We start from the raw sequence: 23,446 nt of genomic DNA, 5'->3' as shown, positions 1-23,446 counted from the left end.
ATATAAAAATTTTACAGCCTCCCAATGTGGGAATGTAGCCAGTCTTATTTTCTTTGACTCTCTAAAATATTTCATTAACTTAAAAAAACACGAATATGATTGTGAAGTTCCATAAATATTTAGTTGGCATTTGTATTTTTTTCTAGAAGCAAGTTCCTCCTATGATTGGTCTGAAAAACTGTATCTACAAATTTATTAGCTGCACTTGCCACAGCTGCAACATCTGCTTGATAAGCTTAAGGAAATTCTTTGATGATCATCTTTCCTTCCACATTAGCAAACACAGTGAAGTGAATAATACTGCATATTATTTTGTGGGAGGCGGTAGGAAAGAAAAGGAGCCCTGATTCTGAATAAATGGAATAATCTGAATAAACTCAGAGCCTCCATTTTCAGGGGTTCTTCCCAAATCTTAAAAACGTGCACCAACCCCATATTAAGACAAATCGCCACAGTTACTTGAAGTTGGCGTCAACTGATCCCATGACCACGTTGCCTTATAACATGATCCTTTTTTGCAGTAGGGAGAGAAACTCCTTAACTATTGAATCCCAACTACTTGAACCATAACTATCTGAATTGTCAGGCATGCCAGCTGCCCTCTTCATCCACCTTCTTTCACTAATGAGATGTGTTCAGGAGGAAAGCACCCTTGTAGACAGAAGGTTACCCCATTTTATCTCCTCCGATCCCCAATTCCTCCATTTTTACAATAAAAAATTAATTATTAAAATTAATTAAGCAAAAAATGCTTAACTTACTGCATTTGACTTGTAGGCAATAAGAAAGTCTGAATGATTTTTCCCTAGGTTCTATATCTCCATTTACTGGCCTTGCAAATGTTAAGCTAATCAAGCAGCAAACATTTAGAAAACACCTACTGTGTGTCAGACACTGGGGCTACAAAGACAAAAGACAAACAGTCCCTCTCCTGAAGGTGCTTACATTCTAGCAATATATCAATATATGCAAAATAGATTCAAAATAAATACAATGTGGGGGGCGGGGGCAGGGACCAAGATCCTTGTAGTTGAGAGACCAGGAAAGGTCTTGCACAGAAGGATACTGGGGCAGTTCTGAAGGAAACAAGGGATTCTAAGAGGCCGTAGGTGAGGAGGGAGCATACTCCAGACAAGTGGGACAGGCAGAGTACAAATACATGGTGATGGCAGATGATGCAATATGGCCAGTTTGTGTACAAGAAGAGAAATAATGCATAAAATGATGTAAAGGTGGTTTGGAGGCATGTTGTGAAGGGTTTAAAAGCCACATTAGGGAAGCTAGAACTGATTTCAGAGGCAATACAGAGCTATTTGAGTGTATTAAGCACAGGGAAGAGAGTGATGTGGGTAAGGTGCAGCTAGGTGGTGCAGTAGATAGAGTGCCAGGCCTTGGAGTCAGGAGGAACTGAGTTCAAATTCGGCTTCCGACACATACTAGCTATGGGACTCTGGCAAGTCACTTCACCCTGTTTGCCTCAGTTTCCTCATCTGTAAGATAAGCTGGAGAAGGATATGGCAAACCACTCCAGTATCTGCCAAGAAAACCCCAAAAAGGTGCCATGAAGAGCTGGCACGACTGAAATGACTGAATGACAACAAGACGTGGTCAGACTTGCACAACAGGAAGCTCATTTGACCAGCTGTGTGAGGAACAGAGGAGTGAAGGTAGAAATTGAGGCAAGGAGACCCATTGGGAAGCTATTGTTTTAGTCCACACAAGAGATAAGGAAGTCCTGAACCAAGATGGTAGGCATGTGAGTAGAGAGAAAGGAACTCAAGGGAGAGGTGTGGACGTAGAAACAAGAGTGGGGAGGTGACTATATGTTTGAGCTGACACTGAGGGACCTTTGCAGAGAATGGCAAAGCTGCAAACTGGGGTGGCCAGAGAGTCTGGTCCTCTACAGAAACAGGGTACCCAGAGGGGGCAAAGATAACAGGGTCATTTTAGACATGGTGAGTCTGAGATACCTACTGGACACCTAGTCTGAAATGTTCAATAGGCTACTGGAATTACGCACCTGGAGGAAGTTCAGAAGGGAGACTTAGAAGCTCAGGCTAGAGTATCTGTACACACACACACACACACACACACACACACACACACACACATTTGGGAGCTTCCTGCAACAGAGATGAAGATAAGATAAAGCTGAGATGAGATAAGCTCGGATAAGATAAAGCTGAGGTCTCGGGGAAAAGAGGGTGTAGGGAGAAGAGAGCAGAGGAGAGGGGAGAGGAGGGAAGGGCAGGACAGAGCCTGGGGAGATACTCACAGTCAGAGTGTGGGATGATAATGATAACCTGCATAGAAGCCTGAGGAGGAAGGGTCAGATAAGTGTGAGATCAATACCACAGAGACATGGAAAGGAGAGAGCATCAAAGAGGCAAGGGTGGTCAATGGTCACAGACGCTGAAGAGGAGGAGGACTTAGAGAAGGCCATCGGATTTGGCAAATGACAGACTGAAGACAGAGAATAATTCCCACTGCTTCTCCCTAGTACGATTTATCCTGAATCCCTGCAGCACACACGCCAGCACCAAGATGTGGTGTATTTGTACTTCCTGACTGCCCCCATCTTGAACCCATTGTCTTGGATGATTCCACATTGCTTTTCTGGCTCTGAGACTCGACTCATTCTGGGACTCCTGAAGATGATTACTGTTTGTCTCTGCTTGTTCTCTAGAGAGCCTGCAACCTGATTCTACCTGTGCTCCAGCCTATGTCCTGCACTGGAAATATCTGGAGACTCTGCCCATTAACATACGGCTTTGTAAGACCACTCTCCAGGGCTTTCCTGAAGTCACTATCTACCTTTGTCATAAAACATCAAGCATTCCATTTTCAAGACACAATAATGACGACAAAACAGCCATATTGTAAAAGGCCTTTCATTCCCTACATCACACTAGATTACTTCCATGGTTTTAAAAAGTGGTGGTAATTTATCTTTTGGGGTGTGTTTTGGTGTTGTGTAAAGAAAATTAGACTAAGAATCAAGAGGCCTTGGTTCTAATTCTGGCTGAATTATCAATGAGCTGTGTGACTTGGTTCCAGTCACTTAACTTTTCTATGCCTTATTATCTTTATCTCTTAAATGGGGATAATAATATTTGCCCTACTTCAAAAAGTTGTTGAAAAGATTAAACATTAAAATAAAAGAAAATATTCTTTGAAAAGCACAAAATTCTATGTAAAATGTAGTTATTATTTAATTTCGCCTTAAAACAATCCTGGCTTCTGTTGTCTTACGTACCATTATTATCAGATTTCCTCAAAACGATTGACTTTTCCAGAAGCACCAAATGAAATAGCAAAACCTCTCAAATATTGCCTAATACTTACCATACAATTGCTAATCTTGGAATTGTAAACATTAATGCTGGTTCATAGTCGTCAATCATGTCTTGAGTGAGGTATCCAAGCTTTAGAGCTCTAGCCAATTAAAAAAGGACATTGTTAATAACCTCTTACTTTTTCAGCAGATTATATACAATCAACAGTCAGAAAATTTGCAATTTCAAGAAAGATGGGGGAAGAAGTGATGGCTGCCATTTTTTTTAACCAATTCACTGGCCCAAATGCAAAATTCTTCCCTCATCTTCACTTCTCCACCCAGCTACCCCAACCAAATTAGGAGGAAACAAACACCTTAGACAAGGCGCTAATGTTACAGCATAAGCTTAGCTTGCCATTTTCCTTGGTGATGTCACTGTTAATAACTGATACTTATAGCTGTATCCCCCAGTCCACTATCCTTCATAGTGTCACTGGTAACACCTAAAACCTTTTAAATTTTGATTGGGAGGGGAACCACAGAAGGATCCTTTATTTCTCAAACCAGCTCACCAATGAAGGAAAGTTTTGCTAATAAGTCAAGACTTTGAGAAAGAAACATTCTACTGTCAAAGTAGTGTTATACTATTGGATCCAGAATTATGGTCCCTGAGGAGTCATGAATGAATGAATGAAAAGCCCTGTACTAATCTTTGAGGGTATAAACAGAAAAAGTAAGACAGTCCCTGTTCTCCAGTAACTCAGGTTCTAACTGAGCCATCACACAGAAGCAAACTCAGCTTCATGGCAGATAAAAAGGTCCTGAAGTCCCAAAGGGTTTGGTGACAGGAGTGGATGACAAAGTCCCAGGTTGATAGGGACATAATCTGTCCCCTTTTCTCCACTTACACAATGACTACAGCCCAGGCCACTGTCCCCTCCAGTCAGGGTTATAGCACTAGCTTCCTAATTAGTTTCATTCCTGCCTTTCCTCCCTCTGATCTTTAATTCACATAGTTGTCAAAATATTCTTCCTTGAGTACAAGTCTGACTAAGTAATTCCCCTGTTCATTTACCTTTGCTGGCTCCCTACTGCCTCAAGGATAAAATATGAACTTCTCAGTCTGACATTCAAAGTCCTTTACAATCTGACTTCTGTCTACCTTTCCCAACTCATTTTTATATTTCTTTTCATATCTTTTATAAAGCTCCAATGAAAATAATCCAAAATAAAGATTCCATTTGTGGTCTCTGTGCCTTCATAGAACGTATCCCCAGTATCCACAATGCCACCTCCTAGAATCCTTTTCTTTATTTGAGACTTACCCACCAAATGCATAAAGTCTTTCCTGATACACCCCAGGCCCCACCTTGCTTTGTAAATATTCTCCCCCTCCTCAAACGACCTCCTATTTCCTTATGTAAGGTTATAGTCTATATTCCCTGTCCATTTCCCCTGAAACCTGCCCTGATGGAACATAAGCTCCTTAAAAGGAATGGTTATTTCATTTTTGTCTATCTACACTATCCTGTACACATCAAGTGCTTAATAAATGTTGTCAAACTAAAGTGAATCAATGACAGGGATCCCTGAAGTATTGAACGGCTAAATTTAATCTTATTAGCTTCCACTCATCCTTCTAACCTGTTTCAATTTTTGCTGACAACTGCATGTGTTTACCTTTCTTTGTTTCTCCAATATTTAGCACAGCTTCTGGCACATAGTAAATGTATAATAAATGATTGTTGACTAACTGGCTGACAATTTATCTGTATCTAAATAATTTAACATGGGGCTCCACAAGAAAAATATTGAAAATTTTCAACACTGACCTAGCTAGGCCAAAATTGCCCCCATCCTCACCTTCACCTCATCCCTTAGGAAAAGATATTCCATAATTATCAGTTACTTGTTAATTCTATGAAAGATTAAAATGCAGGAAACAAAAAGTATAATGAATTAGTTACTTATATGTTGTATTCTTACCTTTCCACTGTTTCACAAAAAAGCACGATTACCTCCTGTTGTACATAATATTCTTTTGGCGACTTGACTGGTACCATGGCTGAGACATAACTAAAAAGACAACAAAGCGTTATGTTTTAATTATAAAATGCTATAATTTTGTCTCTCCAAACAGCTTGATATCTTTGATTAAAACCAAACAAATAAACATTTTAATTATAATATCACCAATTTCACAAATGCAGCAATTTTTAATGAAAGTAAAAATGAAAATCATTCATAACCATAGTTGCTTGGTTACTGAAAGAAGTGACATATCTATTAACTGTTTTCTAAGTAATAATATTTTGGAATATTAATTTTGGCTTGAGTTCCCTAGAATTGTTTACCTGTCTTTTCAATGTTGCAGAATGGTTTGTTTTCTCTCATTTCTAATAAGAAAACAATTAGAAATGAGAACTACAATACTGTGATTCCTATGAAAACTTTAAGTCAGGTAAAACGTCACTACTTGAGCACCAACATCCAAAAGAAACTGCAAACTGGCTGCAGCAATGGAGAGCCAAATCATGTAGTAAGTACCAATTCAAGTGACAAAATGCAGGACTATTTTTTTATTTAATCTGTCTCCTCAAAGCTTTGCCCCTTTCTTGATGGCTGCATGCATTCCTTATCTCCAAAGTGCATTTATGGTTTTAATCTGTGTTTTATGTTCTCTTTATTTTAGAATTTGTGTTAGGGAAGGAAAGGAAATCAAAGTCAAGTTTGACCATAAACTCTAGGCTTTCAGAGAGTAGATTTTCATAGGGTTCTCAGAAGGGATCACACGGAATTCTGTCCAAATCCTGAAGACAAGTAAAAATTATTCAGTAAGAAAAGGAAAGGAGCAGTCTAAAGAGAGTAAAACAGTGAAATCTGCAGGTAGATTTTTAATATATCTTTCGGCCATGTTTTTATATCACATTCATTTATAAATATTTCTCCTCATCTAAGCCTATTCGTTGAACTAATTCTTGGTAACAAAGATTAAAAAAGGAAAAAATAAGTATCAAACTCGATGAACATATTGACTGTGTTAGCACATCCTTAATTACCAATCTCTAGTATAATGAAGAGAGGGAAGTGTTTTTTCTCAACAATTTTTTAGGACTAAGATTAGTCATTTTAATTATGCAGCATTCAATTTCAGTATTTTGTTCTGTTCTGTTGTTTCTCTTTACACTAACAGTCATCGGGTATATTGTTTTACTGGTTCTGCTTATTTAGTTTTGTTATCAGTTCATATAAGTCTTCAGATGTTTTTGGAAATTTATCACTTTCGTTGCTTCTTATGGTACAATACTATCCCTCAATCTACAGACATCTATTTTCTTCAATATTCTTTGCTGTTTATAAGAAGTATGGCTACAAATACTTTCATGTAGCAGGGGCCTTTTTGTTGTTGTTGTTGTTATATCCTATGGGAATATGCCGGATGTGGGTCAAAGATTATGGAAATTTTAGTCTCTTTTGCAGCTTAATTCCACATCACTTTTTACATTGGTTGAAACAATTGGCAATTCCACAGCGATTTAGTGTACTGGTCTTCTCAAAGCTCCTCCAACACTGACTTCTTACATATTTTGTCATCCTTGCCAATTTGCTGAGCACAATGTGAAACCTCAGAGTTTTCTCTTACTATTAGTGATTTGGAGCAAACTTTCATAAGGTTAACAGTTTGCAATTCTTTTGAGAAGCTTTGTTCACAAACTCTGATCACTTTTGCAATGGGAAGTGCCTTTTTATGTAATAATTTGTTAATTATTAATAATTTTGTGATAATTTTTTAATTAATAATATGTTAATTGTTAATTCCATACATATCTTAGAAATTAGTAACAGTAATATTTGACATGCAAGCTTTTTTCCCCAAGTGAAACTTTTCCTGCTTTTTCTTAAATGCATTGATTTTGTTGACCAAAAAGGTATTTAGTTTCATGTAGTCGAAATTAGCTATTTTTTCTTTTGTGGGGTCCTGCAGCCCTCATTTGATTAAGAATTCTTGCCCTAGTTAAAGTTTCATTGCTTTGAAAGGTACTCAATTTCCATCATTCATAATCTTTTTCATGGCATGACCATTCACATTTATGTCTCACATCCATTTTGAGCCTATTGTGACATGGTACAAGCCTATATTGTCATACAGATAGATAGCTTTTCTAAATCTAAATTTCTGCTAAACTACTTTTCAGCTTTCCCAGCAGTTCTTATCCAAAGGGAGTTCTTTTCCAAATATTTTGGGTCCTCGGGTTAATAGATTACTAGGTGATGCCTGCTAATCCAGTTTGTTCCACGCACTTGTTTGTCTTTTTCCTACGTGTACCAATTAGTTTTGATGATTACTGCTTTAGGACATTTATAGTGGGAATGTTTTGATACTACCATGCATGCTATTAGGAACTTAATCCATACATTTTTAATTGAACTAATTGAACTGTACAAGGTGGTTTGGGAACTCTGTGTGCACATACCAGAATCACAGAATTTTTCAGGGTCCTTGAAATCATTCAATCTTACAGGAAGAAGTATGCTCAAATTATTCCAGAAAAACAATCACTCTCTTTACATGAAATTTCAGTAAAGACCTTTGATTTAAAGCTAATTATGTCAACTGGCTATTAAATGTGAATGCATCAATGGAGACTTATAAACCATAGATTTAGTAGTAGGAACCCATCATGTACTCTGGACCTGGTACAGCTCCTCCCTAGAATGAGGGATTCAACTTGAAAGGGTAAGTAGGACGGCAGCAGGTTGAAGGAAAAAAAAAAGACATTTCAGATGGGTGGGGTAATATGATTAAAGCATGGAGGCAGCGATAAACATTGCATATGAAGGGTAGGAAGACTGATTCCTATTCTATTATTCAAAGCCTAGCACCTCCATATAATCTGGTGAGATGATGTTCATGCCTACAGTACTTGTCTCTAATCTTGGTCCTCTTAATACTTAAAACTTTGTGACTTACTCTCTTGAACTGCTTTTGATTCTCGAATTTGTATTCTGTTTATTTTGTCCCCCAAGTTCCTTGAAGGCAAATAACTTATCTTAGACTTCCCTTAGACTTTCCCAAATCATTTAGAACCAAACACATGGATAAACCTTTAACAATCCATGCAGGAAAAACCAAGTAGATGGAGAGCTACTGTTCAGACAGTGATATACACTTGGATGAAGAGACCATACGGAGTCCGTCCATTAAGTATGCTTAATGTACACAGCCACTGCAGATGGGTAATGCCGAAGTCCAGAATTGAATAATGAGAAAACAGGCTAATTTTCTTCAAGAAAATTGCGTGGCATTTTTAAAAATTTCAAGCTGGTCCTTGAAACAAAAACACATTCCCTTAATACTACTATCCTTTCCTGTAATGCTATAGGACTATGGATTATAGGATAATATAACCTCAGAAGAAGCAAAACTGTGAGTGACCCAAAAAACAACTAAGAACCTCATAGTAATTATGAAGAACTGTAACATATTTATAATGACGACTTGCATGTAAGAAGTGGTAGAAAAAATAGTATCTCTGATTAAGAACTTAAACCACTAGAGTAACAGTCCTCATATTGGATCATGCTTTAATAATAATGACAATACCACCTAAATTCAGTGCTATCAAACTATGAAACAAGGTAAAAATATCAATATTTGCAGAAAAATTCTACACTATCAAGGGACACAACGAAAAAAAGATAGGAATGAAATGGAAATAGCACACCTCAAATTCCAGACACCATAATATATTGTAAAATGGCAATAATCCAAACCATTCCTGATTGGAAAAAAACACCAGAAAGATATTTCAATAGAACAGAGTAGAAAAAAAAATGAGAAATAACCTAGCGTTCTATAAGCCTGAAAATATACATTACCCAGGTAAGAAGCTTCTACTTAACAAAAATTACTGGAAAAATTAGAAAGCAGTATGGAAGAAACATAGTTAAAACCAAGACCTTACACCACATGCCACATTAAACTCAAACTGGTTATATGTCCCGAATATTAAAGGTCATACCATTGAAAAAGTCAGAAGAGAAGCAAATCAGATATCTAGAACTGGATTCTAAATCAAACAAAGGATAGAGGTGATTACGAAAGACAAAGTAGATTATTTCAATCAAACGAAACTGAAAGGCTTTTGCATGAACAAAATTAAGGCAACTAGGATAAGAAGGGAAGTGACTGGGAAAAAATTTTTTTCTACCATAAATCTCTGATAAAGATCTGGTATTAAGATATTTAGGCAATTAACAGAAATATATAAGACCAAAAACCATTCCTCAATAGAAAAGTGGTTAAATATTAATAAATAATTTTTAAAGAAGAATTCCAGATAGATTGTGGTGGGGGGTGGGGTGGTGGTGGAGCCAAGATGGCGGCTAGAAAGCAGGGACTAGCATGAGCTCCCCGCCGAGTCCCTCCAAAAACCTATAAAAAATGGCTCTGAACCAATTCTAGAACTGCAGAACCCACAAAATAGCAGAGGGAAGCAGGGCTCCAGCCCAGGACAGCCTGGACAGTCTCTGGGTGAGGTCTATCCCGCACAGAGCTGGGAGCAGAGCAGAGCCCAGCGTGGGTGGCACGGACCAACTAGACCAGGAGCTGGGTGGAACAAGCCCTAGCACCCTGAATCAGTGAGCTGTGGCAGTTACCAGACTTCTCAACCCACAAACACCAACGACAACAGAGAAGGGTAGTGGGAAAAGCTGCAGGGGACAGAGTGAAAAGAGTTTGCAGTTTGGCCACTGCCCTGGGGGCGGGGTGGGGGTTGGGTGGGGGGAGGTGCAGCTACAGAACTAGAGCAGCAGTTGCTTCCAGCCCCAGGCCCACCTGGTGGGAGGAATTAAGTGGCGGATCAGAGCAGGAGTGTACAGCCTGCTTAAGATTTTCGTCAGGTCCGGGTTGGTGGTTTTTGAGGAAGGAGGAGTGGTGGTGTGGCAGAGTGGCTATATAGAAATAGCTCTGAAATTAACGGCACATCCCCTCAAACTTGGAACAAAGTACTCTTTACTCTACAAGCAGTCATACCCTGCTGAAAAACTCAAGGGTCAAGTAAGTTGGCTGCGAATATGGCCAGGCAGCGAAAACGCACTCAGATTCAGTCTGACTTTGGAATCTTTCTTCGGTGACAAAGAAGACCAAAACATAAAGCAAAAAGTCAACAAAGTCAAAGAGCCAACATCAAAAGCCTCCAAGAAAAACATGAACTGGTCTCAGGCCATGGAAGAGCTCAAAAAGGATTTGGAAAAGCAAGTTAGAGAAGTAGAGGAAAAATTGGGATGAGAAATGAGAATGATGCGAGAAAACCATGAAAAACAAGTCAATGACTTGCTAAAGGAGACCCAAAAAAATACTGAAAAATACACTGAAGAAAACAACGCCTTAAAAAATAGACTAACTCAAATGGCAAAAGAGCTCCAAAAAGCCAATGAGGAGAAGAATGTCTTGAAAGGCAGAATTAACCAAATGGAAAAGGAGGTCCAAAAGAACACTGAAGAAAATACTACCTTAAAAATGAGACTGGAGCAAGTGGAAGCTAGTGACTTTATGAGAAATCAAGATATTATCAAACAGAACCAAAGGAATGAAAAAGTGGAAGACAATGTGAAATATCTCATTGGAAGAACCACTGAACTATAAAATAGATCCAGGAGAAATAATTTAAAAATTACTGGACTACCTGAAAGGCATGATCAAAAAAAGAGCCTAGATATCATCTTTCAAGAAATTATCAAGGAGAACTGCCCTGATATTCTAGAGCCAGAGGGCAAAATAGAAATTGAAAGAATCCACTGATCGCCTCCTCAAAAAGATCCCAAAAAGAAAACTCCTAGGAATATTGTTGCCAAATTCCAGAGCTCCCAGGTCAAGCAGAAAACACTGTAAGCAGCCAGAAAGAAACAATTTGAGTATTGTGGGAAAACAATCAGGATAACACAGGATCTGGCAGCTTCCACATTAAGGGACCAAAGGGCTTGGAATATGATATTCCAGAGGTCAATGGAGCTAGGATTAAAACCAAGAATCACCTACCCAGCAAAACTGAGTATCATGCTCCAAGGCAAAATATGGATTTGCAATAAAATAGAGGACTTTCAAGCTTTCTCAGTGAAAACACCAGAGCTGAATAGAAAATTTGACTTTCAAACACAGAATCAAGAGAAGCATGAAAAGGTAAACAAGAAAGAGCAATCATAAGGGACTTTAGACTAAAGTTGAACTGTTTTGTTTACATTCCTATATGGAAAGATGATGTGTATGATTCATGAGACCTCGGTATCATAGTAGCTGAAAGGAATATGCATATATGTATATATATGTATATGTATATATATGTACACATGTGTGTGTCAATGTATGTATATATGTAGGTGTGTACGTATATATACACATACATACACAAGGAAGAAAAGGGACCAAAGGGCTTGGAATATGATATTCCGGAGGTCAATGGAGCTAGGATTAAAACCAAGAATCACCTACCCAGCAAAACTGACTATCATGCTCCAAGGCAAAATATAGACTTTCAATAAAATAGAGGACTTTCAAGCTTTCTCAGTGAAAACACCAGAGCTGAATAGAAAATTTGACTTTCAAACACAAGAATCAAGAGAAGCATGAAAAGGTAATCAAGAAAAAGAACAAGAAAAAGAAATTGCAAGGGACTTACTAAAGTTGAACTGTTTTGTTAACATTCCTACATGGAAAGATGATGTGTATGATTCATGAGACCACAGTATTAGGGTAGCTGAAGGGAATATGCATGTGTGTGTGTGTGTGTGTGTGTGTGTGTGTGTGTGTGTGTGTATGTGTGTGTGTGTGTATATGTTTATGTATAGATGTATATGTGAGTGTGTATGTATGCATATATCTATATGTGTGTGTGTATACATATATATATATGTATGTATAGAGAGAGCGGGCACAGGGTGAGTTGAAGATGAAGGGAAGATATCTAAAAGAAATAAAATCAAATTAAGGGATGAGAGAGGAATATATTGAGAGAGGGAGATAGGGAGAGATAGACTGGGGTAAATTATCTTGCATAAAAGTGGCAAGAAAAAGCAGTTCTGTATGAAGAGAAGAGAAGGCAGGTGAGGGGGGAATGAGTGAATCTTGCTCTCATCAGATTTGACCTGAGGGTGGAATACCATACATACTCCATTGGGTATCTTATCCCACAGGAAAAAGGAGGAAGAAGATAAAAAAGGGGGGATGATAGAAGGGAGGGCAGATGGGGATGGAGGTTATCAAAAACAAACACTTTCGAAAGGGGACAGGGTCAAGGGAGAAAATTCAGTAAAGGGGGATGGGTTGGGAAGGAGCAAATTACAATGAGTCTTTTACAAGATGAGTATTGTGGAAGGGTTATACAAAATGATACGCATATGGCCCATGTTGAATTGCTTGACTTCTTAGGGAGGGTGGGTGGGAAGGGAAGAGGGGAGAGAATTTGGAACTCAAAGTTTTAAAAACAGATGTTCAAAAACAACAACCAAAAAACGTTTTTGCATGCAACTAGAAAATAAGATACACAGGCAATGGGGCGTAGAAATTTATCTTGCCCTACAAGAAAGGAAGGGAAAAGGGGATGGGAGGGGAGTAGGGTGACAGAAGGGAGGGCTGACTGGTGAACAGGGCAACAAAAATGTCTTGGAGTGGGGGGAGGGTACAAATGGGGAGAAAATTTGTAATTAAACTCTTATGAAAATCAATGCTGAAAACTAAATATATTAAATTTTAAAAATGTAAAAAAAAAGAATTCCAAATTATTAACAACTATATGAAAGAATACACCAAATTACTAACAATAAGAGAAAGACAAACCAAAACAATTCTGAGTTTTCACCTCACATCTCATGGATTGGCAATGACAGTCAAAGGCTGACAGAAAGACAAGCATACTAATTCACTACTGGTAGAGCTGTGAACTAGTATGAGCATTCTGGACATCATTTTAAAATAATGCTGAGAAAATGACTAAAATACTTATCAAAAATAAATCAATCCACAAATATTCATTAAGTACCTACTATGTGCTAGGGCATTGAAGATATAAGTAACAAGGAAGGAATTATTTCTGTTTGAAATGAGCTTACATCCTAATGGGAGAACATAACATTCACATATAAAAATATACTGCTTAAGTAAAAATATATACAAAATAGTTCATTGCAAAATAGGTGGGAGGGAGTACACTAGCAGTTGGAAGGGATGAGGAAAGGCTTTGTGTAGAAGATGGTGTCTGAGTTGCATCTTAAAAGAGGAGAGAAACTTTATAAAGCAGAGGCGAGGAGGGAGTACATTCCAGGCTTGAGGGACAGCCATGGAAAATGGAGATGGGAAATGGAATGTGTGTAGGAGGAAAGAAAAGAAGGCCAGCTGGTTGTATTGAAGAGTATAGGAAGGGGGAAATGTTCAATGAGGGTGAAAAGATAGGTTGGGTTCAGGAATAGTAGAAGACCTTAAAAACTAAACAAAGGAATTTAGTTTATCATAGAGCTAAACATATACCACAAGGACACAAATGATAAAAAGCAAGACCCACATACACCAAAAATATTTAACAGAACTTTTTGTAGTTGCAAAGAACTGGAAACAAGTAGATGTCCATCAAAAGGATAATGGTTAAACAAATTATGGTACATAAACCTAGTGGAATATTACCGTGCTGTAAGAAATAATAAGTAGGACAAATAAAGAGAAAGATGAAAAGGTTGAAATAAACTTGCAAAAATGGAACAAAAATACACATTTGATGACAACAATGTAAATGCGAAGAACCAAAAAAAGCTGAAACAGAATGCTGTAAAATTATAATGACCAGAAAAAACATGAGAGGTCACATTTCTCCCTTCTTAGTTGAGATAAGGAACTATGGTTGCAGAATATTACTGATGATGTCAGACTTCTTTGATATGCTGGTCAGTTTTGCTGCATTGTGCTTTTTCCCCCCTTTTTATTATTTGTTATAAGAGATGGATCTCTGGGAGTATGGTGACACTGGGAAATATTTGTCAAATAAAAACAAAAGATAAAACTGCATTTTTTTTCCAAAAATACATCATCCAGGAGATATATGATTAGGAAACAAGGTGGGTTAGTTACGCAGTGACAGACAAAAGATGGACAGCCAAAATTCTATACTGCACTTAATGATAAAAGATCTGGACTCTAGAGCAAGAATTCTTAGTCTGGGGTCCATATGCTTGGTTTTTCAACATTTTGATAAAATTTCAATATTTATTTCATGAATTTAAAAACATTATTCTGAAAATTGATCTGAGTCTGGTTTCACTAGACTGCCAAAGGGATTAAGGCATAAAAAAGGTTAACAATGTTCCCTTAAAGGAAGACCTCATGCATGTTGGGTGAATAAAAGAATATGGATAAGATTTGCACATGATGAGAAAGGGATAGGAATTTGATATGCTCTGATGGAAGAAGTACTCATATTAATGAGATCATGAATCAATTGAAACATAAGAAGTGCTTAGTAAATGCTTGATTAAATGATTGGTTTCACACATTGGGATTTGCCCACAATTAGAAGGGTCTCCATAATGTAATTAGTTTTTTGGCCATTCAACTTACTAAAAGAATCAATCTTTCTGCTTAGGAAATAAATATAAACCTCAAAGCTTTGAAAATTTAGTCATAGTCGTAAGAAGATAACCTGAAAGCTATACTTGTGAATGTTCATTCAAGCATTTATAGCATTTAAAATTTACCTCAACTCAAATTCAGCAAAAAGGACATCAAAATGTTTGAGAGACTCTTTCATTTTTTCGGTATAAATGTTTAAATCTCTTAAGGCTTGATCCCGAATGAGGTTTCTAAGTTCTTCCAAGCTACGTGTCAGATCCTTGGCTAGTGGCCTCATAGCCATGCTCTCTATTTCACGATTCATGATAATTGAACCGGCAGACAAGCACTGTTAAAACAGGAGAGACGAGAAAGTTAGAGTTTAAACTACAAATATAATTTTTGTCATATAAACTTCCTTAGTTATAACTGTCCAAACAGACAAAAGTACATCAAGATACATCTTGTTGGCCCTATGATTCTCGTTATTTACAAAACACCAGGAATTAGAGCAAAACAAAGACTGATTCTAAGAAAATATTTTGACAAAAAGGCTTAAAATTAATTTGCTTTTCCCTACGTGATTTTTAAGTTCCTATTTTTCTGAATTAGTTGCTTGTCTAGCATGCGGCAAGTGTTCAAAAAAATGGTAATTCTAGGAATTTTACAACTGTTTGTTCTGCTAGCATACAGTATAAAGATATTCCTATGAGAGCATTCTCTTTTCCTATGTCAGTCAAACAAATTTTCACTAATATGTAAAGATAGAGATAGAAACAAAACTAGGGAAATGTCTTGCTATCTTTAATGTAATCTATTTATTTAACAGGGTTCCAAGAAACTTCTCTAATCCCCTTTCTCTCAGACCATGCCAGAGTTTTCCAATTCATTTGCTTACTGCACTTAACATATATTGAAAGGGGGCAAGTAAGGGGTACAGTGGATAGAGCACCGGGTATCAGAACACCTGAGTTCAAATCCAGCTTCAGACACCTACTTGGTGTGTGATCCTGGGCAAGTCACTTAACCCTGTTTGCCTCAGTTCCTCATCTGTAAAATGAGCTGGAAAAGGAAATAGCAAACCACTCTAGGATCTTTGCCGAGAAAACCCCAAATGGGGTCACAAAGAGTAGAACGTGACTAACCGACTAATCAATTTCAAACTCCAGGAAATAACAAATCATCTAAGTTTTCAAAATCAGCTCCCTTTCTCCCCTAATAGAAAAGTTGTGAAGATCTCAAGATGTCAAGAAAATAAAGTCTTTCTCATAAAAAAGTTGAGCACACTTGTCCTAGGGAAATAAGTCTAATTGGCATGCTCAGGAAAATGACATTTATTAATAGCAGTCCTGACAAAATGAAGTTTTAAGAAAGCATAATAAGCTATTTTTTAAAAAAAGGTTCAAAGTTATTCGAAAGTATCAACAGATTAAACTTACTCAAATTCTTTTTGCTTCCAAAATTGAAGAAAAAAAATATATGTAAATTTAAGCTATGGTTCCCAGTTTGTTCCTGTACTCACTAAAAATAATCAGATCCTCTTCTTTAAACAAAAAGTAACTCTGAGAACAGATGGCAATTTGTCCAATTTAAATCTTATTTTCTTTAATACATGAATGGGAAAGTTATGTCCATGGCACAGTATAGCAGAAAGAGCCCTAGGGAAGAGTTAAAAGACCTAGATTCAGATCCCAGTTCTGTCATCTCCTAGACATGTGGCCTGGGCTAAGCTGTTTAACTCCTTTCAGTCTCAGATTCCGTAACAACAGGAATAATTGCTTTACCTCCTTTAAAAAAAATGTTTTGAAGAAAGCAAGCTGAAAACTTAAAGTAATAGATAGATAAAAGTCTGTGTTGTTTCAGCTTCAAATACCAAGAGAAAGCATATTTATTTTTTAGTTATATATATTACAAAAATAAGATCACAAAAATTAGAAACCCTACCTCTGCTCCAAACCAAAGCTGGCCAGCCAGATTGTCATGACGTATCTCCTCTGGGAACTTAACACAAAAATCCCGATTTGCTCGATCACTCGGAATGCATTCATCCATTATCTGATTTATAATGTTTAACACATTATCCTGAAACAGAAATAGTTTAAAATTATGTAAATAAAACTTTCTCCTTCCCCACAAACTAGGTTAAAATAATATGGTCAGGTTTTTTTTTGGGGGGTGGGGAGTAGGGCAATTGGGGTTAAGTGACTTGCCCAAGGTCACACAGCTAGTACATGTGTCAAGTGTCTGAGACCGCATTTGAACTCAGGTGCTCCTGACTCCAGTGCCAGTGCTCTACTCACTGCGCCTCCTAGCTGCCCCTTATGGTTAGGTTTAACAAGTATTTTCGAGTTTATCATCTGAAAAGAGACATTCCTTTTATTGGTAAATAATATATACTTGACTCTTTGTGACCCCATTTAGGGTTTTCTTGGCAAAAATCCTGGAATGTTTTGCCACTTCCTTCTCCAGCTCAGTTTACAGGTAAGGAAACAGGCAAATAGGGTTAAGTGACTTGTCCAGGGTCACACAGGGTCATAAGCATCAGAGGGTACATTTGAATTCAGGTCTTCCTGACTCCAGATTTGGCACTCTGTTCACTCTGGCCTCAGACAGTTACTATCTATGTGACCCTGGGCAAGTCATTTAGCCCTATTTGTCTCAGTTTCCTCACCTGTAAAATGAGCTGGAAGAGGAAATGGCAAACCACTCCAGTAACTTTGCCAAGTAAACCCCAGATGGGGTCATTAAGAGTCTGCGGCATTCAAGTTCTGTACAAAATACATAAAAACAACCTGGCAAAGGAGTTCATGTGGTCAAGGAAATTTCAGAGAATCATATCATTTCAGAGCCAGAAGAAATTCGATTCCTGTATTTTACAAATTAAGAAGCTAAAGTCCAAAGAAGAAAAGGGAGTTGCCTAATTCTGGAAAGGTTAGAAGGGGCAAGGTAATGACAAGCTTTAAATGCCAAACAAGGGATTCCTACTTGCTTCTAGAGGTAACGTGGAACCACTGGAGCTCACTGAATGGAAGGTGACATGAACAGACCTACACTTTAGAAAAATCATTTTGGCTGCTTTGTGGAAGATAGATTGGAACAGTATGTAATCTGAGGCAGGGAGAAGGCTATTTATTGCAATAGTCTAGGCAAGAGGCAATGAGGGTCAGAACTAACATTTTTTGCCATATGAATGAAAAGGAGAGGATGTATTTGAGAGATACAGTGAAGATAGAACCAATAGGACTTTTTAATTTATTGGATATGTGGGGTAAGTCACAATGAACAGTTGAGGAAGACTCCAAGGTTATAAGCCTGGGTGATTAGAATGATGGTGATGCAAAGTGGGGAAGGCAAAAGGGGAGCATGTGAATGTTCCTCTCATTGGAATTGGCTCAAAGAGGGAATAATACAACCATTCAGTTGGGCCTAGAAATCTATCTAATCCTACAGGAAAGTAGGAAGGGAAGGGCATAAGAGAAGGGTGTGTGTGTGATAGAAGGGAGGGAAGATTGGGGGAGGTAAAAGTCAGGCGCAAAACATTTTTGAGAATGGACAGGGTGAAAGGAGAAAGAGAGAGCAGAATAAATGGGGAAAATAGAAAGGAGGGAAATACATAATTGGTACCTTTCTCGAACATGCAGAAAACTGAGTCAAATTCATAGAAATAAAAGCCATTCCTCAATTGATAAATGGTCAAAGAATATGAACAGGCAGTTTTCAGACAAAGTAATCAATCATCTATTGTCATATGAAAAAATGCTCTAAACCACTATTGATTAGAGAAATGCAAATTAAAACAACTCTGAGCTTTTTCTTGTTTTTTTTTTGTCTGTGTGTTCTTTCACAGTATGACTTACATGGAAATGTGTTTTGCATAACTACACATATATAACTTATGTCAAATTGCTTGACTACTCAATGAGGTGGGGAGGGAGATAATTCAGAACTCAAAAATTTGTAAAAAGGATGTTAAAATTGTTTTTACATGTAATTGGGGGAAAATACTTTAAAAAGTGAAAAAAATAATAATGGTGATGCCCTTGGCAATTATAAGGAAGTTCAAAAGAGGGGAGGATTTGCTGGCGTGAGGGGGAAGGTGAGAAAGAAACAGTTATTTCTTTTTTCAATATTTCTTTTTTCAACACATTTTTTGAGAGTGTATGGGACATCTGGTTCAAGAATCGCAAAAGTCAGTTAATCTGTCCTTCCCTGATTTCCCCATCTATTACCTTCTCTCTATCATGGCTTTCTCCTTTTTTACAATCTCTTGCCCTCTTGTCAATGAATCTGTTGCCACTTTTTCCTATTAATACCCATGCCTTGCCAAACCCCAACCCAGAGTTACACCTGTCATCCATTTTTTCTGTTCCATCTCATGTACTGCTGAATGCTTCTAGTAGGAGTCGCAGAATCAGGCCAACTAAGTCAATTACAAATTTATGTTCTCTGTTGTCAACTGGACCCTCACTGCTAAACTGGAACCCTTTTATTCTCCCCAATTGACTCTTCCCTTCCTCCAAGCCAGATTTTATTTTTTATTTAATTTTTAAGCCATAAAAATCTGCCTTCTCTCTCTCCCACCTCCCTTCAACAAAAAAAGAAAAGCAAAACTACTTTTATAAATATGTATAGTCAAGTAAAACAAATTCTTGCTTGCACTGGCTTTGTCTAAAAAAAAGTGTCTCAAACTTCTCTAGAGTCCACCACCTCTCTGTCCAGAGGTGGGTAGTACAGTTCCTTATCAGTTCTCTGGAATTGTAGTTAATCATTGCATTGATTTGAGCTCCTAAGTCTTTCAGAGTTGTCTGTTTTTATAATTTTATTTGTATTAAATAAATTATTCCACTGGTTCTTCTTACTACACTCTGCATCAGTTCATAAAAGTCTTCTTGAGTCATCTCTGACACTTGCTAGCTATGTGACTATGCATAAGACACTTAACCTCTGTGAAGTCTTAGCTTCTTTATCTTTAAAATGGCAATGATAACATCTGTAGTACCGAATTCAAGGGGCTACACAAATGTCAGGTGTTTTTATTACTCCATGACAACTAGCCTGGTGGTTATAGGCAGGCAGGTTTCTCCTTCTCCCTTCCTTTTTAACTGATTACCTTTTTGATTCTGCACGATAGTGGCTTCCATTTTGGAAGGACATGCTTCTTAATTTATTTAGAATAACAGTATCATGGAATTACAAGGCTGAAAGGAAGCTTCAAAATCAACTACTCCTATTCCTCTCCCTCCCCTCCCATTTTATAAATGAAGAAATTCAGGAAAAAGCCAAAACTAGTACTGTATTCTTTCTGCTATATTATACTCCTAATTTTTAGTGTATGTTTTAGTGCTCTGCACAGTAAGGAGGAAAAGTTGGTTATGAATCTTTTAGGAAGAAGACAGAAATAGGAATCTGGATACTTGGGTTTTAGTCCTGGCTTAGCCATCAAATGGCCTTTCCTTGTCTTTCTAATGAGTCTTCCTCCCAAAATGCCCTCCATTTGCTCTCTCTATAGTTCATATGTGCATAGTTATTTACTTGTTATTTCTTCTAACTGAATGCAAGCTCACTGAAGGTTTTTGCCTTTCTTTGTATCATCAATACTTAGCACAGTGCCTGGCACATAGAATAAATGCTTTTGACTGATCGACTGCACTATTCTTTGTGTGTTTGTGTCTGTGTCTGTGTTGTGCTGTTACTGGTTAGTATAGACTACTCCTGATAGAGCAGAACCAAAATATAGCTCCCAAGTCATATGTGTTATTTTAATAATTAAGGTTTAGTTTCCAAATGATATTTAGAAATTTAAACTGATTTGAAGATTTTGCTGAAGTTCACCCAATGAACCAACAGTTGAGTTAAAACTAAACCTAAATATCAAGATTCAAGGTCTAGTGCCACACTCATTTAAAATTAAATCATCCTAAATTATATAAAATAAGTTTTAAGGGTAGTAAAATGTGAACTTGAGGTACCTCATTTCAAATTTAGCCTATTACAGCAAAAAATAAAACAAAAAACCACTTGTGATTCTGTTATATTACTGAGGTAATGGTTAAGAAATTTTTCTTGGGGCAGAGCTAAGATGGCTGCTTGAAAACAGGAACTTGCTTAAGCTCTCCCCCAAACCCTCCAAAAACCTGTAAAAAATGACTCTAAACTAAACAAATTCTAGAGCTACAGAATCCATGAAATAATAGAGGGAAACAAGTCTGCAGCCCACGATGGCCTGAAGGTCACTGGGAAGGGTCTATTGTGCCATCCTGGGAGCAGAGCACAGCCCAGCATGGACTGTACCAGGACAGACCAGGCTGGGAGTAGACCAGGTGGAGCAGGCCTCAAGGCCCTGAATCACTGGCAGCTGTGGCAGTTACCAGACTTCTCAACCCACAAACACCAAAGACAACATAGCAGGTCAGTGAGAAAACTGCTCTGGGTGAGAGAAGTGTGCGGTCTGGACCCAGCTCCAAGGGTGGCAGAGTTGGCGTGGTGGCAGAGGCAGGAAGCTCCAGCATCTACTTCCAGAGCCCCTGGCCCACATGGTGGGAGGAATCAAGTGGCAAATCAGAGCAGGGATTGCTTTGCTGGTACTGAGGCAAGGTTCTCTTGCTTTGCCCTGCTTGGATCTGGGTTGAGTTCCTGGCTGGCGGATCTTGGGGGGAAGGAGCTCTGGTGTGGCAGAGCTTGCGGTGACTATGGAGACGGCAGAAAGGAGTGCTTGCACTCACAGACCAGAGCACAGGCCAGGAGAGGAGCATCATACCACCTCAGAATGGATGCAGCCATGAAAATAGCAGCACAAAACCCATGAAGCTTGGGACAAAGCACTCTCTACTCTGAAAGCAGTCATACCGTGACCAAAAGCTCAAAAGTCAAGTAATTGGCTGGGAAAATGAGCAAGCAGCATAAAAGGACTCAGACTCAGACTATAGAATCTTTTTTGGTGACAAAGAAGATCAAAACAAACAGCCAGAAGAAGTCAACAAAGTCAAAGAACCTACATCAAAAGCCTCCAAGAAAGATATGAATTGGTCTCAGGCCATGGAAGAGCTCAAAAAGGATTTGGAAAAGCAAGTAAGAGAAGTAGAGGAAAAATTGGGAAAAGAAATGAGAGTGATGCAAGATAATCATGAAAAACAAGTCAACAACTTGCTAAAGGAGACCCAAAAAATACTGAAAAAAATGACACCTTAAAAATAGACTAACCTAAATGGCAAAAGAGCTCCAAAAAGCCAATGAGGAGAAGAATGTCTTAAAAGGCAGAATTAGCCAAATGGAAAAGGAGGTCCAAAAGACCACTGAAGAAAATATCACCTTAAGAATTGGAATGGAGAAAGTGAAAGCTAGTGACTTTATGAGAAATCAAGATATTATAAAACAGAACCAAAGGAATGAAAAAATGGAAGACAATGTGAAATATCTCACTGGAAAACCACTGACCTGGAGGATAGATCCAGGAGAGATAATTTAAAAATTATATTGGACTACCTGAAAGGCATGATCAAAAAAAGAGCCTAGATATCATCTTTCAAGAAATTATTAAGGAAAACTGCCCTGATAGTCTAGAATCAGAGGGTAAAATAGAAATTGGAAGAATCCACTGATCGCCACTTGAAAAAGATCCCCAAAAGAAAACTCCTAGGAATATTGTAGCGAAATTCCAGAATTCCCAAAGCAAGGAGAAAATATTGCAAGCAGACAGAAAGAAACAATTCAAGTATTGTGGAAATACAAACAGGATAACACAAGATCTAGCAGCTTCTACATTAAGGGATCAAAGGGCTTGGAATATGATATTCCAGAGGTCAAAGGAGCTAGGATTAAAACCAAGAATCACCCACCCAGCAAAACTGGGTATAATACTCCAGGGCAAAATATGGAATTTCAATAAAATAGAGGACTTTCAAACATTCTCGATGAGAAGACCATACCTGAATAGAAAATTTGACTTTCAAATACAAGAATCAAGAGAAGCATGAAAAGGGAAACAAGAAAAAAAATCATAAGGGACTTACTAAAGTTGAACCATTTTGTTTACATTCCTACATGGAAAGATGATATTTGTAACTCATGAAACCTTTTTCAGTAATAGGTTAGCTGAAGGGAATACACACACACACACACACACACACACACACACACACACACACACATATATATACATGTAGACAGAAAGCACAGGGTGTGAATATGAAGGGATGATATCTAAAAAAATAAAATTAAGGGGTGAGAGAGGAATATATTGAGAGAGGGAGAAAGGGAGAGATAGAATGGGGTAAATTATCTCACATAAAAGTGGCAAGAAAAAGCAGTTCTGCTGGAAGGGAAGAGGGGGTAGGTGAAAGGGAATGAGTGAATCTTGCTCTTGTTGGATTTGACTTACGGAGGGAATTACATACACACTCAATTGGGTATCTTACCCTACAGGAAAGTAGGGGGGAAGAAGATGAGAAGGGGGGATGACAGAAGGGAGGGCAGATTGGGGAGGAGGTAATAAAAAGCAAACACTTTTGAAAAGAGACAGGGTCAAGGGAGTAAACTGAATAAAGGGGGACAGGATGGGATGGAGGGAAATATAGTTA

At 37.9% G+C, this 23,446-nt stretch overlaps 1 protein-coding gene across 1 annotated transcript in view; it reads right to left on the bottom strand.

Annotated features, from left to right (window-relative positions):
* Positions 1–23,446, bottom strand: part of ZFYVE28 (zinc finger FYVE-type containing 28) — a 212,425-nt gene that overhangs the window by 120,738 nt on the left and 68,241 nt on the right. The window contains exons 3-6 of the mRNA XM_036765515.1: positions 16,815–16,952; positions 15,017–15,219; positions 5,264–5,353; positions 3,346–3,435 (exon numbers count right to left, since the gene is read on the bottom strand). Coding sequence (XP_036621410.1) covers positions 3,346–3,435; positions 5,264–5,353; positions 15,017–15,219; positions 16,815–16,952 — 521 coding nt within the window. The remainder of the gene's footprint in view (positions 1–3,345; positions 3,436–5,263; positions 5,354–15,016; positions 15,220–16,814; positions 16,953–23,446) is intronic.

Source organism: Trichosurus vulpecula, chromosome 6 (genome assembly GCF_011100635.1).
Source record: "Trichosurus vulpecula isolate mTriVul1 chromosome 6, mTriVul1.pri, whole genome shotgun sequence".
Classification (NCBI taxonomy): domain Eukaryota; kingdom Metazoa; phylum Chordata; class Mammalia; order Diprotodontia; family Phalangeridae; genus Trichosurus; species Trichosurus vulpecula.
The sequence above is the reverse complement of the archived record's forward strand: the minus strand, read 5'-3'. Positions and strand labels throughout refer to the sequence as shown.